The following is a 19881-nucleotide window of genomic DNA, read 5'->3' on the forward strand; positions in this document are numbered from 1 at the left end:
TCTGGGAACGGCACCGCCCCAACATTAAAAATCCCCCAAAAAAAAAAAAAAAAAGAAAAGCTGAAGAGGGGCTGAGAGGTGGCATAGTGATTGGGGCACTAGACTCCCACATGGCTGAACGTGGTTTGAGTCCTACACCTGGCAGCTTGCTTTCTCACTTTCTCTTTCTCTCTCTGGTCAAATTAAAATATAATAATAAGTAAAATTAAACAAGTCTTAAAAAAAAAGAAAAGCTGGAGAGATTGTTCCGGTAGGAAGTGATCAATATGGGAAACAGAGATTATAGAATTTCACATTGTAAACACACATTGAGAACAACTGACATGTCTTTTACAACTTTTTGACTTTATGACTTTTGATTTTGAAATCTATTACATACATCAAAGATGGCCCAATAGCATGACAGGCAAACAAAGAAGCAATCACCTATATCTTGATACATAGGTCACTTGATCTGACAATTACAGGAGGGCTGAAATTGAGAGAACTGTCTTGCTTCTTACCGAAAGGAAGTGTTCTTTTCCTTCTGTTTGGGTAAAATTATTTGTGGGGTAGTTTGTCCAGCAGCAAAAGCGAAAGTGTTAAAGATAGACTGAGGATAACGGAACTTCATCAGCTGTTTCTTAAAGATTTCTACTACTTCTGGGCTGACTTCTTCATCAAATGCTACTTTAATCAACTAGAGACAAAACAGACCAAATACATCAGAAGCATTAGGGATTTTCAGACAACTTTCCCCCACATTATTGAGATAACGGAAAATAACAAAACTAAATGCCAAGAGCTTAGAGGCTGAAGGTACTATGGATAATACGTGATACAATTTTTTTTAACTTTAAAAATAAAAAGAGGCTCAGAAAGGTTTACCTGCCATACTTGCCATAGATGGTTAGTTGGCAAGCAAAACCATGTATCTTGAAGTTGAGTTTCTTTAAGGCTATCTGTTCTAAGAGACAGAGAAGAGAGGGAGCTAACTTACTGTGGGGTTGAAATAGCAAACATGCTCTTCTCATATCTCATCTGTTGGTTCTCACTAGGGAATTTAGCCTGGAAAGGTCCTTTAATACCTAGAGGCACAATAACTCTAGGAAGAGGAAAAAATGTCAGTTTGACTAGAGTCCTAACGAGTATAGCCAGACAGCATTTGAGTGTAAGTTTCTTGACAGTTGGAACAGTGAGTGAGGCAGCTTGGCAATCTATTTTCTCAGGTGATGGGAGAAGGTCTAAAGCCTAAAGATCAGCAGCCTCAGGTTTCAATTAGCATAAGTGCCACCAGGAAAGGCCCCTTTACTAGAAAAAATGAGGCAAGAATTGGAATTCTTGGAAATATGAGAAATTAGAGAAAAGGCATGAAGAATAGGAAACTCAAGATGTTACAACTTGAGAATTTTAAAAAAGGGAAAACTAAGAAAAGGTCACCTTTTGCAATATCTTATTTACATAATTAAATCCACTAGTTCTGCTATGTTCAGAGGCCCTGGAAAATACCCTTGCTTTATCAGGGCATATTCACTTAGTGCCAACAGTACTTTAGCCCTCTCTATACTTCCTAAGAATTTCACTTCTTCCACAGAAAAGCCATCGAGCATTTCCTTCTGAAACAGACGCCATGATGATTGCTTTTTAGATGATAGCATTATTGAACAGGAACGGAGATAGAACCTGGCAGAGAACAAGAGCCAATTGTGTGTGTCAGAGTTTCTAAGATCACTAAATCTTAACAGACAACCTGTTAAAACTCTGAGCAAGCCAAGGGGCTCATAAAATGAGGGATTCAATCCAAGACTATGCATGAGATTATCCTCTGATCTTTTTCATCTTCATCCTCTTAACTTCTGGTTGCACAAGCACAGACTATGCCATTGGATTTGTACAAAACTTTTGAACTGGAGAAGAAAGCCTTCCTCCCTTAATACCTGAAAAGATGCGGATGTGATCTGCAGTCCTTCTTGCATGTTCTGCTGCAGCTGGTTCTGCATCGTGATCTTCTTCTCCTTGGTGATGGAGGCAATGGGAAAGCTCCGCACAACTGTCTGCTCACCAACTGCAGGCGGACAGGACACAGAGTCAGCGGCAGCACTAAAAGCTCATGAGTCTCTGCTGCTCACTTCATCACTCTTTACTGGAGAAATGCTAACTGGAGAGGTAAACGCTCACCACTGAGAGAAAAGGCCACAATTCTAGAACCTTGTTCATTAACTGTATCACGTGGCATTTCACTTCCGAGACATACTCCTTTGCTGGAGTGAAGTAACTGTCACAGCCTGACTGCCTTTTTTCTTTCTAACTCCCCAATCCACCGGGTACCATACAAGACCATCTGTTTAAAGGCAATCACGCAGCAAGGGTAGGTTTTAAATAGGATAAGCAAGCATCCTTAAATACTAAATAGACATCCATGAGAGACCAGCAGATGGTATAATGGTTACATTGCTGGACTTCCACATGGCCAATAGCAGTTCCAGTCCCAGACCCGGTGGCTCATGTGTGTGTGTGTGTGTGTGTGTGTGCGTGTGTGTGTGCCCAAAATCTTGAGTGGAGAATGAAGGAGAAGGGATTGTGGCATGGCCATCCTCCCTGTGGGGTGATTTCTCACTTTCTGTTTCTCTGTGTCTCTCCAGTGAGCACATGTGCCCTATAGCAAAAATCTCTTTTAAAAAAATAGACATTAAAAAAAGAATGTAAAAAATGTAAAGGTAAAGCAGAACAGACCAAGCTTTTAACGTTTGCTTTCATATGTAAGAAAAGGTGCTGAACTAAGAAGTCTTCAAAAGACAAGGACTTAGGCACAAGATTTTTAGGAGATTCTTTTGGAGATTACACATGAAAGCAAGAACGGGAAAACACTGTTAACAGTTATCTGAGGCTGTGGAGATGAGAGCCTAGAAAAAGGAGAACACACAAAGCCTTTGGAGAGCCTCTAGTTCCTATGGGAGGAGAGTCACATGCAGGATAGAATGGGTTGCTGGAAGTCATGACACATTTTTACACAGAAAAACGTAGGAAAAATACATCATGACTTTTCCGACAACCAGATAATGTGTTATTAGCCCCTAGTTTTGAGGAAGCAACCGCAAGGATTTTATAGTTCACAACAGGAGATCTCTACAGACTAGATGGATAGAGAATGATTCCTGGAAGATGCTAGAGAGAAGGAAAGCTCTGAAGAGAGTGTAGGATTTAGATTTGCAGAGGGGAAATGAAGAGGGCACTTTAGGAAATGGTACAGGTAATTAATAGAAGCAGCAGTTAATAAGACCTCATAGCTAGTAAGCTGGAAGTGATCTGAACTAGGCTTATTTGACTTAAGGCCCTGTACGTCTAGCTACTTATTATCAGACTTCTTCATTCCCTAGATATGTCAATCCTTAACCTAGAAAATCTATCAGTTTTTAAAAAAAATATTTATTTACTTAATTTTATTTATTGTTGTTATTATTTTGATTTATTTACATACATTTTTGGAGAGGTTTTTGCTATAGGGTGCGTGTGGTTGCCAGAAAGACAGAGACAGACAGAAAAACAGAAAGCGAGAAATCACCCCCTAGGGGGAATGGCCATGCCGCAATCCCTCCTCCTCCATTCTCCTCTTGGGATCTTGGGCACGAATGGTGTGAGTTTAAGCCGCCGAGTCCAGGACTCGAACCACAGTTGACTACATGGGAGTTCAGTGACGTAGCCATTACGCTAACTGCTGGTCCCTTATTATTTTTTTAAAATTTGATCAGAGATAGACAGAGAGAGAGAGAGAGAGAAGGGGAAACAAGGAAACAGGCCGCCAGGTCTGGGACTTGAACTACAGTCGGCCATATGGGAGTTCAGTGTCTTAACCATCATGTCATCTGCTGTCCCCTGACTATCCTTTTTTTTCTTTTTTTTTTGGAGAGGCTTTTTTGCTATAGGGCACGTATGCTTGCCAGAAAGACAGAGACGGACAGAAAAGCAGAAAGCGAGAAATCACCCCCCAGGGGGGATGGCCATGCCACAGTCCTTTCTCCTCCATTCTCCTCTTGAGATCTTGGGCACACATGCACACGGCGTGAGTTTAAGCCACCAGGTCCAGGACTCAAACCGCGGTCAACTACATGGGAGTCCAGCGACATAACCATTATGCTAACTGCTGGTCCCCTCACTATCCTTTATATCAGCTCATACCTAGAGGCTAAGCAAAGTCAGATGTACATTGGATTTAAATTCTAAAAGATATCAAACAACTCACACTTATATAACGTGTAAAATGATCTAATTTCTATATGTCATTAAAAGAAAAAAATTTAGAGATTTAAAAAGAAATAAAAAGCAAAAAGGTTTCTGTGACAAAAATAATTTTCTTAAAAAGTGAAATTAATCCAGGACCAGCAGTTGGCCTATGTTGCTGGACTCCCATGTAGTTGACTGCGGTTCGAGTCCCGGACCTGGCAGCTTAAACTCATGCTGGGCGTGTGTGCATACGTGCCCAAGATCCTGAGAGGAGAATGGCAAAAAAGGGATTGCGGTGTGGCCATCCACCCTGAGGGGTGATTTCTCATTTTCTGTCTCTCTGTCTTCTCTTTCTGGTAAGTGCACACGCCTTATAGCAAAAACCTCTCAAAAAAAAAAAAAAAAAAAAAAAAGTGAAATTAATCCAAAATTTGAAAGGAGAAAAACAAGAGAATGATTTCATACTAGTCATGACTCTGTTTTCTTTAAAATGAATAAATTATAGTAATCTAAACGACACATAAATATGTTATGTTTATATATCCGAAATGTATGTTTATGCCCATTAACCTCATAAAACGTCCTACTATAAAACTTTTAAGTACTGCACATTTTGTTTCTTTTAAAAGTACACTTACTTTCAAATATAAATGTAATTTATGTATTATAACATGATAGAAATAGGCTGAGAGATGTTGTTCTATTTTCTATTTTTTCAAAATAAACACAACTATTTCTTTTTTTTTTTTTTTTTAATTGCCAAAGGGTCACATGTACTCACCATAAAAAAACAAAGAGAGAGGAAAAAGCATTCCCCAGTGGGACATGGTCGTGTCGCAACCATTTCTCTATCCTGTTGAGATTTGGGGCATGCATTCACACACATTCAGTGTGTTTTTCAAGTCACCAGGGCTGGGATTAGAACCATGGTCGGCCACGTGGCATCTGGCTCCCTTAACCAGGCTAAAAGACTGGGTCAACACCATTATTCCTATTAAGACATTTTTCGTTATTGAATATTAAAGGTTTTTGTTTATTACAAAGCAAGCAATCTGTTATGACCAATACACTAAACTATCTTGATTGTATTCAACTTAAGAATATAACAATCAAGATTTTGTAGATCTGAATTCCACTGTCCAACAAAATGTACAGTTCACAGTGCACTTTCATCAAATGCTACTGAATGAATAATATACTAGTAATTTCAGAGAAAGGGGACCAGCAGTTAGCGTAATGGCTATGTCGCTGGACTCCCACGTGGTTGACTGCGGTTTGAGTCCCAGACTCGGTGGTTTAAACTCACGCCGGGTGCGTGTGCGTGCGTGCCCAAGATCCCGAGAGGAGAATGGAGGAGAAGGGATTGCAGTGTGGCCATCTCCCCTGGGGGGTGATTTCTTGCTTTCTATCTCTCTGTCTCTCTCTGTCTGTCTGGCGAGCACACACGCCCTATAGCAAAAACCTCTCCAAAAAAAGAAAGAAAAAAAATAATTTCAGAGGAGGAAAGAACTTTAGTGACCATTTTGCCCCTCTCCCCCTTTTTTTGAGAGAGTTTTTTGTCTTAGGGTGAATGCGTGTGCTGGAGAGAGACAGACAGAAACAGTGAGAAGAAAAGTGAGAAATCATCCCCTGAGGGAGATGGTCATGCCACAATCCCTTCTCTATTTTCCTCCTGGGATCTTGGGCATGCACACACATGAGCCCAGCGTGATTTTCAAGCCACCGGGTCTGGGACTTGAACTGTAGCCAGCCATGTGGGAGTCCAGCAATGTAACTACTATGCCATCTGCTGGTTCTTGCCCATTGATTCGCTCTTTTTTTCCTTTTTTAAGAGGGATTTTTTTTTTTTTGCTACAGGGCACATGCGCTCACCTGAGAGAAAGAGAGAGACAAAAAGTGAAAAATTACCCCTGAGGGGAGATGGCCATACTGCACTCTCTTCTCCATTCTCCTTTTGGAATTTTGGGCATGCATGCACACACACTTGAGACGAGTTTTAAGCTGCCAGGTTTGGGACATGAACTGTGGTTGACTATGTGAGAATCTAGTGATATAACCATTATGTCATCTGCTAGTCCCACCCACTGGTTCTTTTTTTTATTTTTTGGAGAGGTTTTTGCTATAGGGCGCATGCACTCGCCAGAAAGACAGAGAGAGACAGAGAGAAAGAAAGCGAGAAATCACCCTCTGGGGGGATGGCCATGCCACAATCCCTTCTCCTCCATTCTCCTCTCTGGATCCTGGGCACACACGCACACGTGCCTGGCCTGAGTTTAAGCCACTGGGTCTGGGACTCGAACCGCAGTCGACCACATGGGAGTCCAGCAACATACTCATTACTCTAACTGCTAGTCCCCCACCCATTGGTTCTTAATCCTCAGTATTCATCACAATCACTTGTGGACTTAAGAAACATACAGATGCCTGGGTCTCCCTACTTCCGCTGCTTCAGATTCTAATTCAACTGTTTGTAGGTTAGGCAGAGGAACTGTTTTTGTTTGTTTTTAGTTTTTTTTATATAGGGCACGTGTACTCAGGAGAGAAAGAGAGAGAGAGAGAGAAAGTGAGAAATCCCCCCCTCCCCGGGAGGATGGTCATGCTGCAATCCCTTCTCCATTATCCTCTTGGGATTTTGGGCATGTATGACACATGTTGGGTATTTTTTTCAAGCTGCCTGGTCCAGGATATGAACCACAGATTTGCCATGTGGGATCCAGCTGCCTTAACCTCCATAACACCTGCTGATTCCAGTATTTTTTTTTTTTAAAGCTTCCCAGATTATAACAAATGTGTACAGGGACCAGCAGGTGGTGTAATGGTATGATGCTGGATGTTGACTACACTCCCACGTAGTCAACTGTGGTTTGAGTCCTGGACCTGGCAGCTTAAACTCATGCTGGGCGCATGTGCACGTGTGCCCATAATCCTGAGAGAATGGAGGAGAGGGATTGCGGCATGGCCATCCCCACTGGGGGTGGGGGGGGCATTTCTTGCTTTCTGTCTCTTTCTCTCCAGCAAGTGCATGAGCCCAAAAATCTCTCTCAACAAACAAACAACAAAAACAAAGTTGAGAACCCTGACTTAATGATTAAAAAATAAAAATAAAATAAGTAAATAAACAAATAAAAGTCCAGTTGTATACTTTTTTAAGAGAAGAAAATGGGCCAGGAGGTGGTATGGTGATTAAGGCACTGGATTCTGACATGGCCAACTGTGGTTTGAGTCCCAGACCAGGAGGCTTGCTTTCTCATTCTTCCTTTTCTCTCTCTTTCTCTGTCTCTCTCTCTGATAAGTTAAAATAATATATTGAATAAAATTAAATAAATAATTCTTTTATTTTTACTCAGCTTTATTTATTATTATTATTTTTTATTTTTTAATGTGACCAGAAAAAGAAGGGGGGGAGGGAAAGTGAGAAAGCAAGCCACCAGGTCCAGGACTTGAACCCCAGTTGGCCATGTGGGAATCTAGAGCCTTTAACTGTCATGACACCTGCTGGCCCTATAAATAATTCTTTGGGAAAAAAAGAGGGAATAGAAATCCAGACAGGTTGGGTAACTTACATAAGATTGGTCAACAGTAACCCAAATCAAAGTCTTCTGATCTGGAGTCCAATAGTTTTGCCCAAAACCTATGTGTTTTTCACATGAATAAGAAATGTATATATTTAGAGGTTTTTGCCATAGGGCATATGCGCTCGCCAGAGAGGGCGAGAAACAGAGAGACAGAAAGCGAGAAATCACCCCTGCTCCCCAGGTGGATGGCCACACTGCAATCCCTTCTCCTCCATTCTCCTCTCAGGATCTTGGGCATGCAAGCACATGCGCCTGGCATGAATTTTAAGCTGCTGGGTCCAGGACTTGAACCATTATGCTATCTGCTTGTCCAGAAAAATATTTTTTTTGAAGGAGTTTTGCTATAGGGTGTAAACGCTCACCAGAGAGACAGAGAGTGAGAAATCATCCTCTAGCAGGGATGGCCATGCTGCAATTCCTTCTCCTCTATTCTCCTCTCAGGATTTCGGACATGTATGCACATGCACCAGGTGAGTTTCAAGTTGTCAGGTCTGGGACTTGAACTATGGTCAGTAATATGGGAGTCTGGAACCTTAACCACAATGCCACGTGGTGGCCCCAATAAGAATATTTTATATAGAGACTATAGCAATTTTAAGAAAACTGAAAGGAAATGTGATATATATATATGTGTATATATATATATATCAATACACACACATATGTGTGATATTTATATACAAATGATATGTACACACACACACAGACACACACACAAATTTAAAACATGGAATACTATTCAGCCATTAAAAATAATAAAATCTGGTTATTTGAGGTAACATGTATGAGTGGAAGACACTATGTTAGGTGGAATAAACCAGGCACAAAAAGAGAAACTACGACATGTTCTCACTCAGATGTGGAAACTGAAAAGGATGACCTTGTAGAAGCAGAAGATATTAGGTCATCAGAAAAGTTGTAATGTAGTTTTCTTTTTTAAAGAATTATTTTATTTAGCTTTATTTATTTTAATTTTGACCAGAGAGGGACAGAGTGAGAGAGAGAGGGAAAGTGAGAAAGCAAGCCACCAGGTCCAGGACTCAAACTGCGGTCAGCCATGTGGGAGTCCAAAGTCCTTAACCACCATACCACCTGCTGGCCCCTTAACATCTTTTTCTATGTAAAAATTCATCATGACTTCCAATGACCCAGTAGAAGAATACCAGAGACTGGGAAAGGTAGAGGGAAATGGGGATAGAGAGATATTTGTTCATGGGAAAACAAAATAGATAAATAGGAGGAACAATGTTCAGTGTTATGAAAATGCAGTAGGGCGAATATAGTTAACAATTTACTGTGGGGCCAGCAGGTGGTGTGCTGGTTAAGGCACTGGACTCCCATATGGCTGACTGTAGTTTGAATCCTGGACCTGGCGGCTTTCTCTCCCTCTCTGTCTCTGATCAATTAAAAATAAATAAATACATAAATAAAATTAAATAGCTAATTTTTTAAAAAAGAAAACAATTTACCATATATCTCACATAACTAAAAAGTAAGACTTCGAATGTTCCCCACACAAAGTAATGACAAATGGTTAAGATGACAGATATACTAACTACCCTGATTTAGTCATTGTACATTGTATTCTTATATATACCACAAGTATGTACAATTATGTCAATAGAAAAGATAATGTAGATTACTTTTGGTTAAGGCATACCTTCCTTTCTAATACAGAGTGGTGTATAGAGTTGGAGAAAAATAGAAATAGAAGTTATGGGAGTCTTGTGAGTAAAAGAGAAGTTAAGTTGTCTATTAAGTGTGTCTAGTTTCTACGGTACAACCTTGTGATGTTTAACACACTCTGCCAAAAAATGATCATGTGTCTAGAAAGCCTTAGCTTTGATGTTAAGTGTAGGATTCAGAAAGCTAAGTAAGGCAAATCAGCAGCTGACAGCATGTAGATACGGTGACTATCACTAGGTCACAGCATTCTACCTCATGAAAATATGACAATTTCAGCAAAGGAACCTTAGATTTGTTGTTTAGAAGACTCTCTTCATTCTTTAAGTAAAACTCTGTGACACAAATTGTCATTAGCTTGACAAACGAGACTGTTCCCTCTAATTATTTATGTGACTACGGTGTAATTTGGGGGCCAAGTAGGTGGCCCGATGGTTAGGGCGACTAGATCTTCCATAGCTGAATGCGCAGTTTGAGTCTCAGACCCAGTGGCTTGAGAAACATGCTGGGCACATGTGCATGCATGCCTAAAATCCTGAAAGGAGGGAGAAATGGAGAAGAAGGGAATGCAGTGTGATCATCCTATATAGGAGGGGCTTTTTTCTTTTTTTTTTTTTAAATTTTTCTCTCTCTCTGTCTCTCATGGGCGAGCACGGACATCCTCCAGCAAATTAAAAAAAAGTTTACCTTGGGTTTGAAATCTGCAAATCACTAAGCACAAAACCTCATGTACCATGTTCCAATGGTATGTTATAGGCATACCTAGCTGGTCATGGGGAGTCCCTCTGAACAGAATTCTGTACGTGGTGAGGAACAGTGCTCCTTCTGCTGGCAGGAGCTGAGGGCCTCCGAGAAGGCCTCCAGTGGCTTCTTCTCTTCCGTCAGGATCTAGCAGGACTCGAAGACCTTCACAAACAATTTCTTCTCCTGGCAGCAGAGATGGTCTGAGAATCTTGGGCTAAAAAACAGAGACAATTCTTTAAATACAACTCTTATGGGGTTTCCAACACTTAGACCAAGTTTATGTTTTCAGTTGAAGACCTAAAAAACTTGGGCCAGACTTCCCAGGTATGCCAATGAAAAAAGTTTGGGGAAAAGTGGAAATAAAGTTTGTGTGTCCAAGTAGGAAAAGAATGTTTATTAACACTGCTTGTTAACAGGAAAAACTTTGGAAGTAACTCAAATGGCTCATTGGAAATTTTGCAATTTTTGGAAAAGATGCTATTGATCGCTATATGTTAACATAGAAAGATATCCAAAATGTAAAGAAGTCTTTGAAAGTACATGGGAAATGTATATTATTAAAAAAAAAAAAGAAAACAAACCAAAAAAACTATGCACAGACTTCAAAAATATTTTGCACCAAAATATACTTGTTCTTGAGACCAGAAGATGGCTTAATGGTTATGTGGCTGGACTCCCATGTAGTTGATCATGGTTTGAATCCTGGACCAGGTGACTTAAATCTCACATCAGGTGTGTGTGCATGTGTGCCTGAGATCCCGAGAGGAGAATGGAGGAGAAGGGATTGGAGCATGGCCATCCCTCCTTGTGGGTGATTTCTTGCTTTTTCTCTCTGTCTCTATAGGGCATGCACCCTATAGCAAAAATTTCTCTCTCTCTCTATACACACACACACACACATGTATATTGTGTGTATAATATATATATATATATACATACACATTTCTTCTTTTTTTTTTGGAGAGGTTTTTGCTATAGGGCGCATGTGCTTGCCAGAAAGACGGAGGGAGACAGAGAGACAGAAAGTGAGAAATCACCCCCCCTGGGGGGATGGCCACGCTGCAATCCCTTCTCCATTCTCCTCTAGGGATCTTGGCACGCACACACGCCCGGCGTGAGTTTAAACCACTGGGTCCAGGACTTGAACCACAGTCAACTACATGGGAGTCCAGCGACATAGCCATTACGCTAACTGCTGGTCCCCACTTCTTCTTCTTTTTTTTTTTTTTCTTTTTTTGGAGCGGTTTTTGCTATAGGGTGCGTGCGCTCGCCAGACAGACAGAGAGAGACAGAGAGATAGAAAGCGAGAAATCACCCCCCAGAGGGGATGGCCACGTCGCAATCCCTTCTCCTCCATTCTCCTCTCGGGATCCTGGGCATGGACGCACCTGGCGTGAGTTCAAGCCACCAGGTCTGGGACTCGAACCGCGGTCGACTACATGGGAGTCCAGCGACATAGCCATTACGTTAACTGCTGGTCCCCCCACTTATTCTTTAATACCATTTTTCTATGAACTTTTTGAAGTACCCTCATACAGCGTTAAGGAAAAAACACAATATGGAAACTAGTATTCACTTTACAATTTCATTTTAAGACAGAGAAAGAAATAAAGAATATGAACTGAACTGTTAAAGGTGGTGCTATCATGGTTAACGGTGGCGGTGGAGTAGAGAAGACTATAGGGGGGCTTATACTTTACAAATTGTGTATGATATTTTAATGCTTGAATTTTACATAACAAGCATTATTATTTTAAAAAATTGAAAAAAAATGTACTTAAACCAATAGATGAGTTTTTAAGAAGATCTATTTGGGACCAGCCAATGGTGTAATGATTATGTCACTGGATTCCCATATGGTCGACTGCAGTTCAAGCCCCAGACCTGGCAGCTTGAAACTCAGACCAGGTGCATATGTGTGTGTGTGCCTAAAGTCCAGAGAGGAGAATAGAAGAGAAGGGACTGTGGCGTAGCCATCCACCCCTGGGGGGATTTCTCATTTTCTGTCTCTCTGTGTCTGTCTCTCCAGTAAGCACATGTGCAAAAATCTCTCTAAACAAACAAACAAACAAACACCCTGTCCTTTTTGGTCAAGTAATGAAGATTTACACATCTTTGGAAATCTTGCCTCAGTATTCTTTACTGAAGGAACTACATGACACTCTGCTGAAGGGTTTAGGAGTAAAGAAAACAATACATTTCTCCTGAAGGTCTAAAATGTTTACATTTTTACCAAGCAACAAAAGTGACATAAATCAGCACTATTCTTTTTTGCTAGCTCCAGGAAGCTTAAGTAAAGCTAAAGTATGTGTCTCAGGTTTTATTTATTTATTTATTTATTTATTTATTTATTTATTTTGGGAGAGATTTTCACTGTAGGGCGCGTGCGCTTGCCAGACAGACAGAGAGAGACATAGAGACAGAAAGCGAGAAATCACCCCCCAGGGGGGATGGTCACGCCGCAATCCCTTCTCCTCCATTCTCCTCTCGGGATCTTGGGCACGTACGCACACCCGCCTGGCGTGAGTTTTAAGCCACCGGATCCGGGACTCGCGGTCGACTACGTGGGAATCCAGCGACATAGCCATTACGCTAACTGCTGGTTCCCTGTCTCAGGTTTTTGATAGAATTATCTTTCTTACCTACCTGGTTTCCAATCTCTACTTTGGATTTATTTTTAATAGTTGTGGCATAAAGGTGAGAGGACCCTGAACCCTAGTCCACTGACTCATGTTAGATTAGCTGCAAAATAATCACTGGGGAGGTTTGCTAAAATACAGATTCCCTGGGGCTGGCAGGTGGCATGGTGGATAAGGGTGCTGGACTCCCACATGGCTGACTGTGGTTTGAGTCCCAGACCTGGAGGCTTGCTTTCTCACTTTCCCTTTCTCTCTCTCTCTCCTCTCTCTCTCTGTCTCTCTCTGGAAATATTAAAATAATAATGATAAATAAAATAAAATAATTCTTAAAAAACACAGATTCCTAGGCAATGTCCCAGGGTACTCCAATTCAGGAATTGCTTTTGATGTAGAGCCAGATTCAGGAACCTGGTGTTTTTATAGGAATTACCTTAAAACCTTTTGAGGGCATGGGGGTAGTAGGCAGGGTATAAAAACCTGGGTTGCTTAGAAGTTAGAACTGTTCATAATTTACACCCTATCTATAAAAGTAGACTCAACAAGAGGTTATTATTACTCCTTTGTTGAATCCAAGAAAAGATACTGTTCCTATTTCACTGTAAGGTTCTATGTGACAAATTCCTCTGAAACCCCGATGTATCATTAAAACTGGAGCTGGTCTCTGTAAAAGATTAGGAGAAGGTACTTTCGGAGCACAAAAGTCTATTGCTGCCTTAAAAAATATTTTTTTAAAAGCTTATTCATTCTTTTCTTTCAAGAGTGGGAGTAAGGTAAGGAACCCTAGTCCACAGGCCGATGTCAGACTAGCTGCAAAATAATCATTGGGGAGGTTTGTTAAAATACGGATTCCCAGGCCATGTCCCAGGGCATCCAATTCAGGAGGCTGAGTTGAGGGTTTAGGACTCTAAATTTTTAATCAACTTCCTGGTTGCTTGAGATGTACAGCCAGATTCAGGGACATGGCATTTATACAGTAATTGCTTTAAAGCAATTTAAGCAGGACCCTCATGGGGTTCTGCTGTGCTATGATCCTGCCCCAAGCCTTTCAGACAGCCAGTAGTGTGGGTACATCTGGTGCACAGATCATCCTGGGATCTGAACCCTAGGCTTTCCTACATGGCTCCAGCACTGCACGGTGGTACCCCACTACCTGTGCCACCATGGCTGGGTGTCATTGCTCCTATCTGAAGGAGAAATGTTATATGCTGTAGCCCGGAATAATTACCTTCTGTATAGGTGGAAGTCTTCTGCTTTCCCGATGTACCGCTTCCAGGGTCTCTATGTGCATAGCTACAATTCCTAGGATGAGTCAGAGTATTCAAAATGAAACAGCACAAAACAAGTAGAATTTTTAAAAAATCAGAATATTTTTAATAAAAAACTAATTAAAATTTGGTGATTGCTCAAAAAATTAAACATAGATTACCCAGCAATTCTACTCCTATATCCAGAAGAACTAAAAATAAGGACTCAATAGATACCTGTATGTCAATAGCTCAGAGTAGCATTATTGACAATTACCAAAACGTAGAAACAACAAGAATAAATGTCCATCAACAGAAGTATGAACAAAATGTGGTATATGCATAAATGGAATATTTTTAGCTATAGAAAGGAATGACATTCTGATACATGCTACAATATGATGAACTTTGAGGACATTATGCTAAATCAAAGAAGTCAATTACAAAAATATAAATAGAATTATGATTCCAGTTAAATATCTATAATAGGAGATAAGAGGTTACCAGGAGCTGAGGGGTAGGAAAAATAGGCAGCATGCCCATTTGGGGTAATGAAAGCGTTTTGGAAATAGTGGTGATGGCTGTACAGCACTGAATGTAATTAATGCCACCAAACTATACATTTAAAACTGGTTAACATGGCAGATTTCATGTTATAAATATTTTACCATAATTAGAAAACATTAAAAAAAAAAAACCCAGAGAGTCAATAAATACCACGGTTAAATGAAATACAAGACAAGCATTACCAGTTTTATGCTGAAACTCTTTGAGTTCCAATGTTCTGATTCTTTCCTAGCTGCAGAGTGATTACCTGGTATCATGCAATGAAGGCTCTTGATATGATCCTGAGTGACTCCACTCTCTGTACAAACTTTGTCAATAAATCGAGTAATGAACCGTACAACAGAATTGGCAATGTCGTTATTCTCTGAATCTTCAAACCCACTCTCTGTATCGTAGCTCTCAGCCACACTTCCTGCAATACTAAGACAGTCAAGAAAAGAAATCACTGTCAGTACCCAAATGCAACAAATGATGACTGTCAGTCAATTTTCATTCCAACTGAAATTTGCTGAAAGAAACATATACTCTGCTACCAGCAGTTAGCGTAATGGCTGTGTCGCAGAACTCCCATGTAGCCAACTGCGGTTCGAGTCCCGGACCCGGTGGCTTAAACTCACACCAGGCACATGTGCATGCATGCCCAAGATCCCCAGAGGAGAGTGGAGGAGAAGGGATTGTGGCATGGCCATCCCCCCCCGGGAGGGGATTTCTCACTTTCTGTCTCTCTGTCTTTCTGGTGAGTGCAAGCGCCCTATAGCAAAAACCTCTCCCCCCACCCCTCCAAAAAAATGGAAACATATACTCAAGATGTATATGTGCTCTTCAAAGAGCCCATGGAATACACATATTATGAACAAACTATGCATGGATTTGAACATTTTTTATACCAGAAGAAACTTGTATTCGATTCCATTTTTCTATAAACTTTTTGAAGATCCTACATAGACTCAAGGAGGCTCACCTAACACCATAGGTCCTTTGACAGTGGTGAAACAATCTGTCCATTTTTTTAGAATTATTTAATTTTATTTATTATTTCCTTTAATTTGACCAGAAAGAGACAGAAAGAAAGGGAGCAAGCCACCTGGCCTGGGACTCAAACTGCTGTCGGCCCCATGAGAGTCCAGCACCTTAACCACCATGCCACCTCCTGGCCCCTGAAACACACTGTTCTATTTGCTTGTTTTTGGAAACTACTGTTAAGCATTATCCTTTGGACCCAGATTTGTTTCTGTGAGGAAACCTTCCTAAAATGAACTCAGGAACTATAGAAAATGAAGTAAAAGACTCTTTTGTTTTATTATCTGCTAGTTGAACCTTCTTAAAAAACTTGTCCTCTCAAGTTAATTACTATGTAGAGCCAGGCAGAGTAATATGGCTGTCTTTGGCAACTGGTTAACATGTGTCCTGGCAGGCAAAGTGAAAAAAATTTTTTCAGCAAGTAGCATGTTCTCTGTATAGGAAGACCAAACTGTCATATGAGCCCTCATCTTGTCAGTATTTCTCTCCCCAAGTAAACCATAACTGTTTGGTTACTTCAAAGCCGTAATTCTTCATGCAAAAGAAGGGAACAAATATAAAATGGAGCAGACATGAAAGTTCAAACCCTCTTACTTACTTGGCTCCTACTATTCAACAAATTAGACTTCTAATCATGGAAAAGACCCAGTTGTCTGTTCTAATCCACTCTTTTCTCTCTTCTCCAAAGCCAAGCACATTTGTGTTAAAGTAAAGCTAACAGATAATATGGCCATAGCATATCATCCCAAAGCACTGAAGAATTTTAGGTGCCTTGGGACCAACAGATGGTGTAATGATTACGTTCCTGGACTCCCATGCAGTCAACTGCAGTTTGAGTCTTGGATCTGGTGGCCTAAAACTCATGCTGGGCATGTGTGTGTACATGCCCAAAATCCCTAGAGGAGAATGGAGGAGAAGGGATTGCAGCGTGGCCATCCTCCCTGGGGGTGATTTCTCACTTTCTGTCTTTCTGGAGAGCACATGCACTCTATGGCAAAAATCTCTTTCTCAAAAAAAAATTTTTTTTTTAGGTGCCTTAGTTGCTTACTATGGAGACTTTGAGAGAACATGGTCATCTAAGATGACAACTTTAAAAGAAAAGAAAAATATAGTTATTGTTGGTCATAATCATAATGGAGATCAACTTGAATGGAAGGGAGAAATAAATTAAAAGAGAGATTATGGAAGATCTTAAAAATTGAGCAGAGTATAGAATTTAAAATAGTCTCATGGGATTAAAGCAGTAAAGGAATGTGAAACCATCATTTTGTGAAGATTCTTCTGGCAATAGAAAGAGAGGAATAACAAAATGAAACAGCTAATTGCTTCCTGGACTTTTTGTTAGAAATAAGTGTAAAGGTGAAACAAGTAAGAGACTATTGTTAACCATTATAGCTTTAGGCGATAAGGGCCTAGGCTATGTTGGTTACCTAAAATTACCAAAGGATGAACTAGGCAGAAATAAAAGATCTGTGCAGTTGAATGTAGTACAAAATGCTCATTCCAAGTTGCCTAGCCTGAAAGTCCAGAATCTGAGTCACATGACTTGCCCCAAATCAGACAGCTAGGAAAGAGAGACTGAGAGATTGGGGAGAGATTTAAGCTTATGGATGGACTTCCCTACGGAATATGAAGAACTGATGGAGGAACTGAGAATGGAAGAGAAGAGTAGCTACCTGAAAGAGCCTGAGAATTTATAAAAGCTAGAAGAACTACCAAGATGTTGCTGCACCCATCACTGAAGTCCTAAAGAGTACAGAATTTCCCCACTGTTGGGAGTGATCAGTTCATTTATTCAGTCATTAAATCACTTGTTCAATCAATTATTTACTATATACAAAGACATAAAAACAATGGACAGAGAAAACACATAATAAGCAAATATATGAAAATGAGTCAGGATGTGGAGGGTTGAGAAACAAATGACCACTCTGGCAAGGAAGCGCTCACGAGTAACTTTTCTGTATTTTCTGTAAATAGGTTTGGCAGAAAAGTAACACTGAAGGGCTGGATCAGTAGTGGATGAGATATTTGGAAAATTAGGTCATGAGGAAAGTGTGGGAGGTGGTTAAGAATAGTAGGATGAAGTGAATCTTTTTTTTTTTTTTTCTTTTTAAGTTTATTTATTCCAGGAGAAAGAAAAAGAGTGTACTCCTAACAGGGCCTTGGCGCTGTGATCTTTCCCCACCTCCAGCCTTCAGCCGGTCCTGGGTCATGGGACAGCATATGCCCAGCATACTCCGGGAGGTCTCTGGACTTGAACCAGAACCTCCCTAGGTGGGATAGCCTCTCAGAGAGTGGCATTTACTGCCCGTCACCTTCAGGCTCTATGGAATGAAGCTTTTAATAAAGAACTGAGCAAGTCCAAAGGTGGGGGAAAATGGTTAATTTTTAAAATATGTATAGCAGTCTATGCCAGAATACTTTCTATTTTCTGCTTAGCCAAGAGTGGTCCCAAGAAGAGTAGGAGGGGTCTCTGTCCACATTTGGTACCTGTTTGTGACAATGCTGTTGCTCCCGCTCTCCCAGTCGCCTGGTGCTGATGTTCTCAGGAGCTTATTTTTGCTTGAGTCTAGAGGCACTAGCAGGTTGACCATGAGGTTTGCAAAGTGAATGGCCTGACTGAAGACAGTGCTTTCCTCATGTTGCACCAGCTCCTGCTGAGTTGACTTGCTTAGAGTAGGCCAAAGGCGTAGCTGTTCAGCTGCTAGGTCCATTGCTGTCTTCTCCTGATACTGGTCATCAGGAAGCTTGTCCTAAAATACAGAGTGATGCAACCCAAAGGAGAACATCCATCACCTCACATGAGCTTCAGAAAACATATGTATTTTAGTAAGTCTTAACTACTATCCTATCAGAAAAAAACAAAACATATAAGCTAAACATAACAAGCACAAAACAAAAACTGTTCTTTCTCCCAGATCTAATAGGCTCTGAATAGAACCATGCCACAGAGCTATGGACGCACTGGCAAAACACTGATGGACATGATTCTCCCTGCTAATATTTCACTATATGTATCGATTTATCTCTGTGGCTCCATCCCTTTCACGCTATCAGTTACAACAAATTGTTGTAAAGTTCCTATCAATTTTCAGGTCTAAATGCTCCCGTATCATTTGCTACTATTCTGATAGGCTTCTTTTCTTCTGTTCTTTGAGAGAAAGAGATGAGATGACCAAAGTCACAAAAACACAGCTGATTTCCTTGTAAATATGGGAGTCAAACATTCCCATACACATGGGGAATGTACACAGGTGACTGGGTTTTTAAGAGAGTTTCCTAGTAGGCGGATGAGTTAAGCAGTAACAGTAACCCACATCTGTACTGCACTTGATGGCATGTGAAAAGCTCATATATCTATGGATGGTCTCTCTTGTATCTAACCGAGGCTCAAATTCAGATTTATTTAGCATGGAGGACACAGATGCTGTGACATGTGTTTGTTCTATAAATGCTTTGGTGATATATCAGTACTAGCACTATAAGTGCTTAAAAAACTAACAAAAGTACCTCACAAGTTGAATTATTTCTGGAGTATGACCCTATACCAACAGTTTGCTCTGATACAAGCTACCCATTGATTAAGTACATTTGGTATTTTGAAAGAAAAATATATTAATTTTAAATTAAGCAAATAAATCACACTAATAGTGTACAATAAAAAGTTGTAATATAAGAGATATCACACAGTGCTATTTTATGAAGTTTCTGTTCTTGTCATACTCAATAATGGACAAATAATATGATTAAAATTACACGAGGCATAAAAATATTTGAATACTACTAGCACTCAAATATTCAAATATTGTTAGATACCTAGATTCATTTTTCTTATATAAAGCCAATTTTAAATGGAGGACAATGCAAAGGATCAGCTGTGATGTATTCACTCAGTACTTAGAATAACAAGTTACCCTTAAGTGAATCAACATTGATAATCAGCCTTTATAGTCTCTTTAAGTTAAATTAATGAGGAGAATGGTCTTTAACACTTACTTTTTTTTTTTTTTTTGGAGAGGTTTTTGCTATAGGGCGCGTGCGCTTGCCAGACAGACAGAGAGAGACATAGAGACAGAAAGCGAGAAATCACCCCCCAGGGGGGATGGTCACGCCACAATCCCTTCTCCTCCATTCTCCTCTTGGGATCTTGGGCACACATGCACATGCACCCGGCGTGAGTTTTAAGCCACCGGATCCGGGACGTGA

General features: G+C 40.5%; 1 protein-coding gene across 3 annotated transcripts in view; it reads right to left on the bottom strand.

The window, feature by feature from the left end:
• The window catches only part of SBF2 (SET binding factor 2), a gene marked incomplete at its 5' end in the record, with an annotated part of 353908 nt that overhangs the window by 62504 nt on the left and 271523 nt on the right, over window positions 1–19881 (bottom strand). For all 3 annotated transcript variants that reach the window (XM_014581887.1, XM_014581886.1, XM_014581888.2), the window contains 6 exon segments: window positions 504–679; window positions 1917–2044; window positions 10221–10416; window positions 14067–14140; window positions 14900–15072; window positions 18166–18428. In XM_014581887.1, coding sequence (XP_014437373.1) covers window positions 504–679; window positions 1917–2044; window positions 10221–10416; window positions 14067–14140; window positions 14900–15072; window positions 18166–18428 — 1010 coding nt within the window.

This window comes from Tupaia chinensis, unplaced genomic scaffold (assembly GCF_000334495.1).
Source record: "Tupaia chinensis unplaced genomic scaffold, TupChi_1.0 Scaffold141165_1, whole genome shotgun sequence".
Classification (NCBI taxonomy): Eukaryota; Metazoa; Chordata; class Mammalia; order Scandentia; family Tupaiidae; genus Tupaia; species Tupaia belangeri.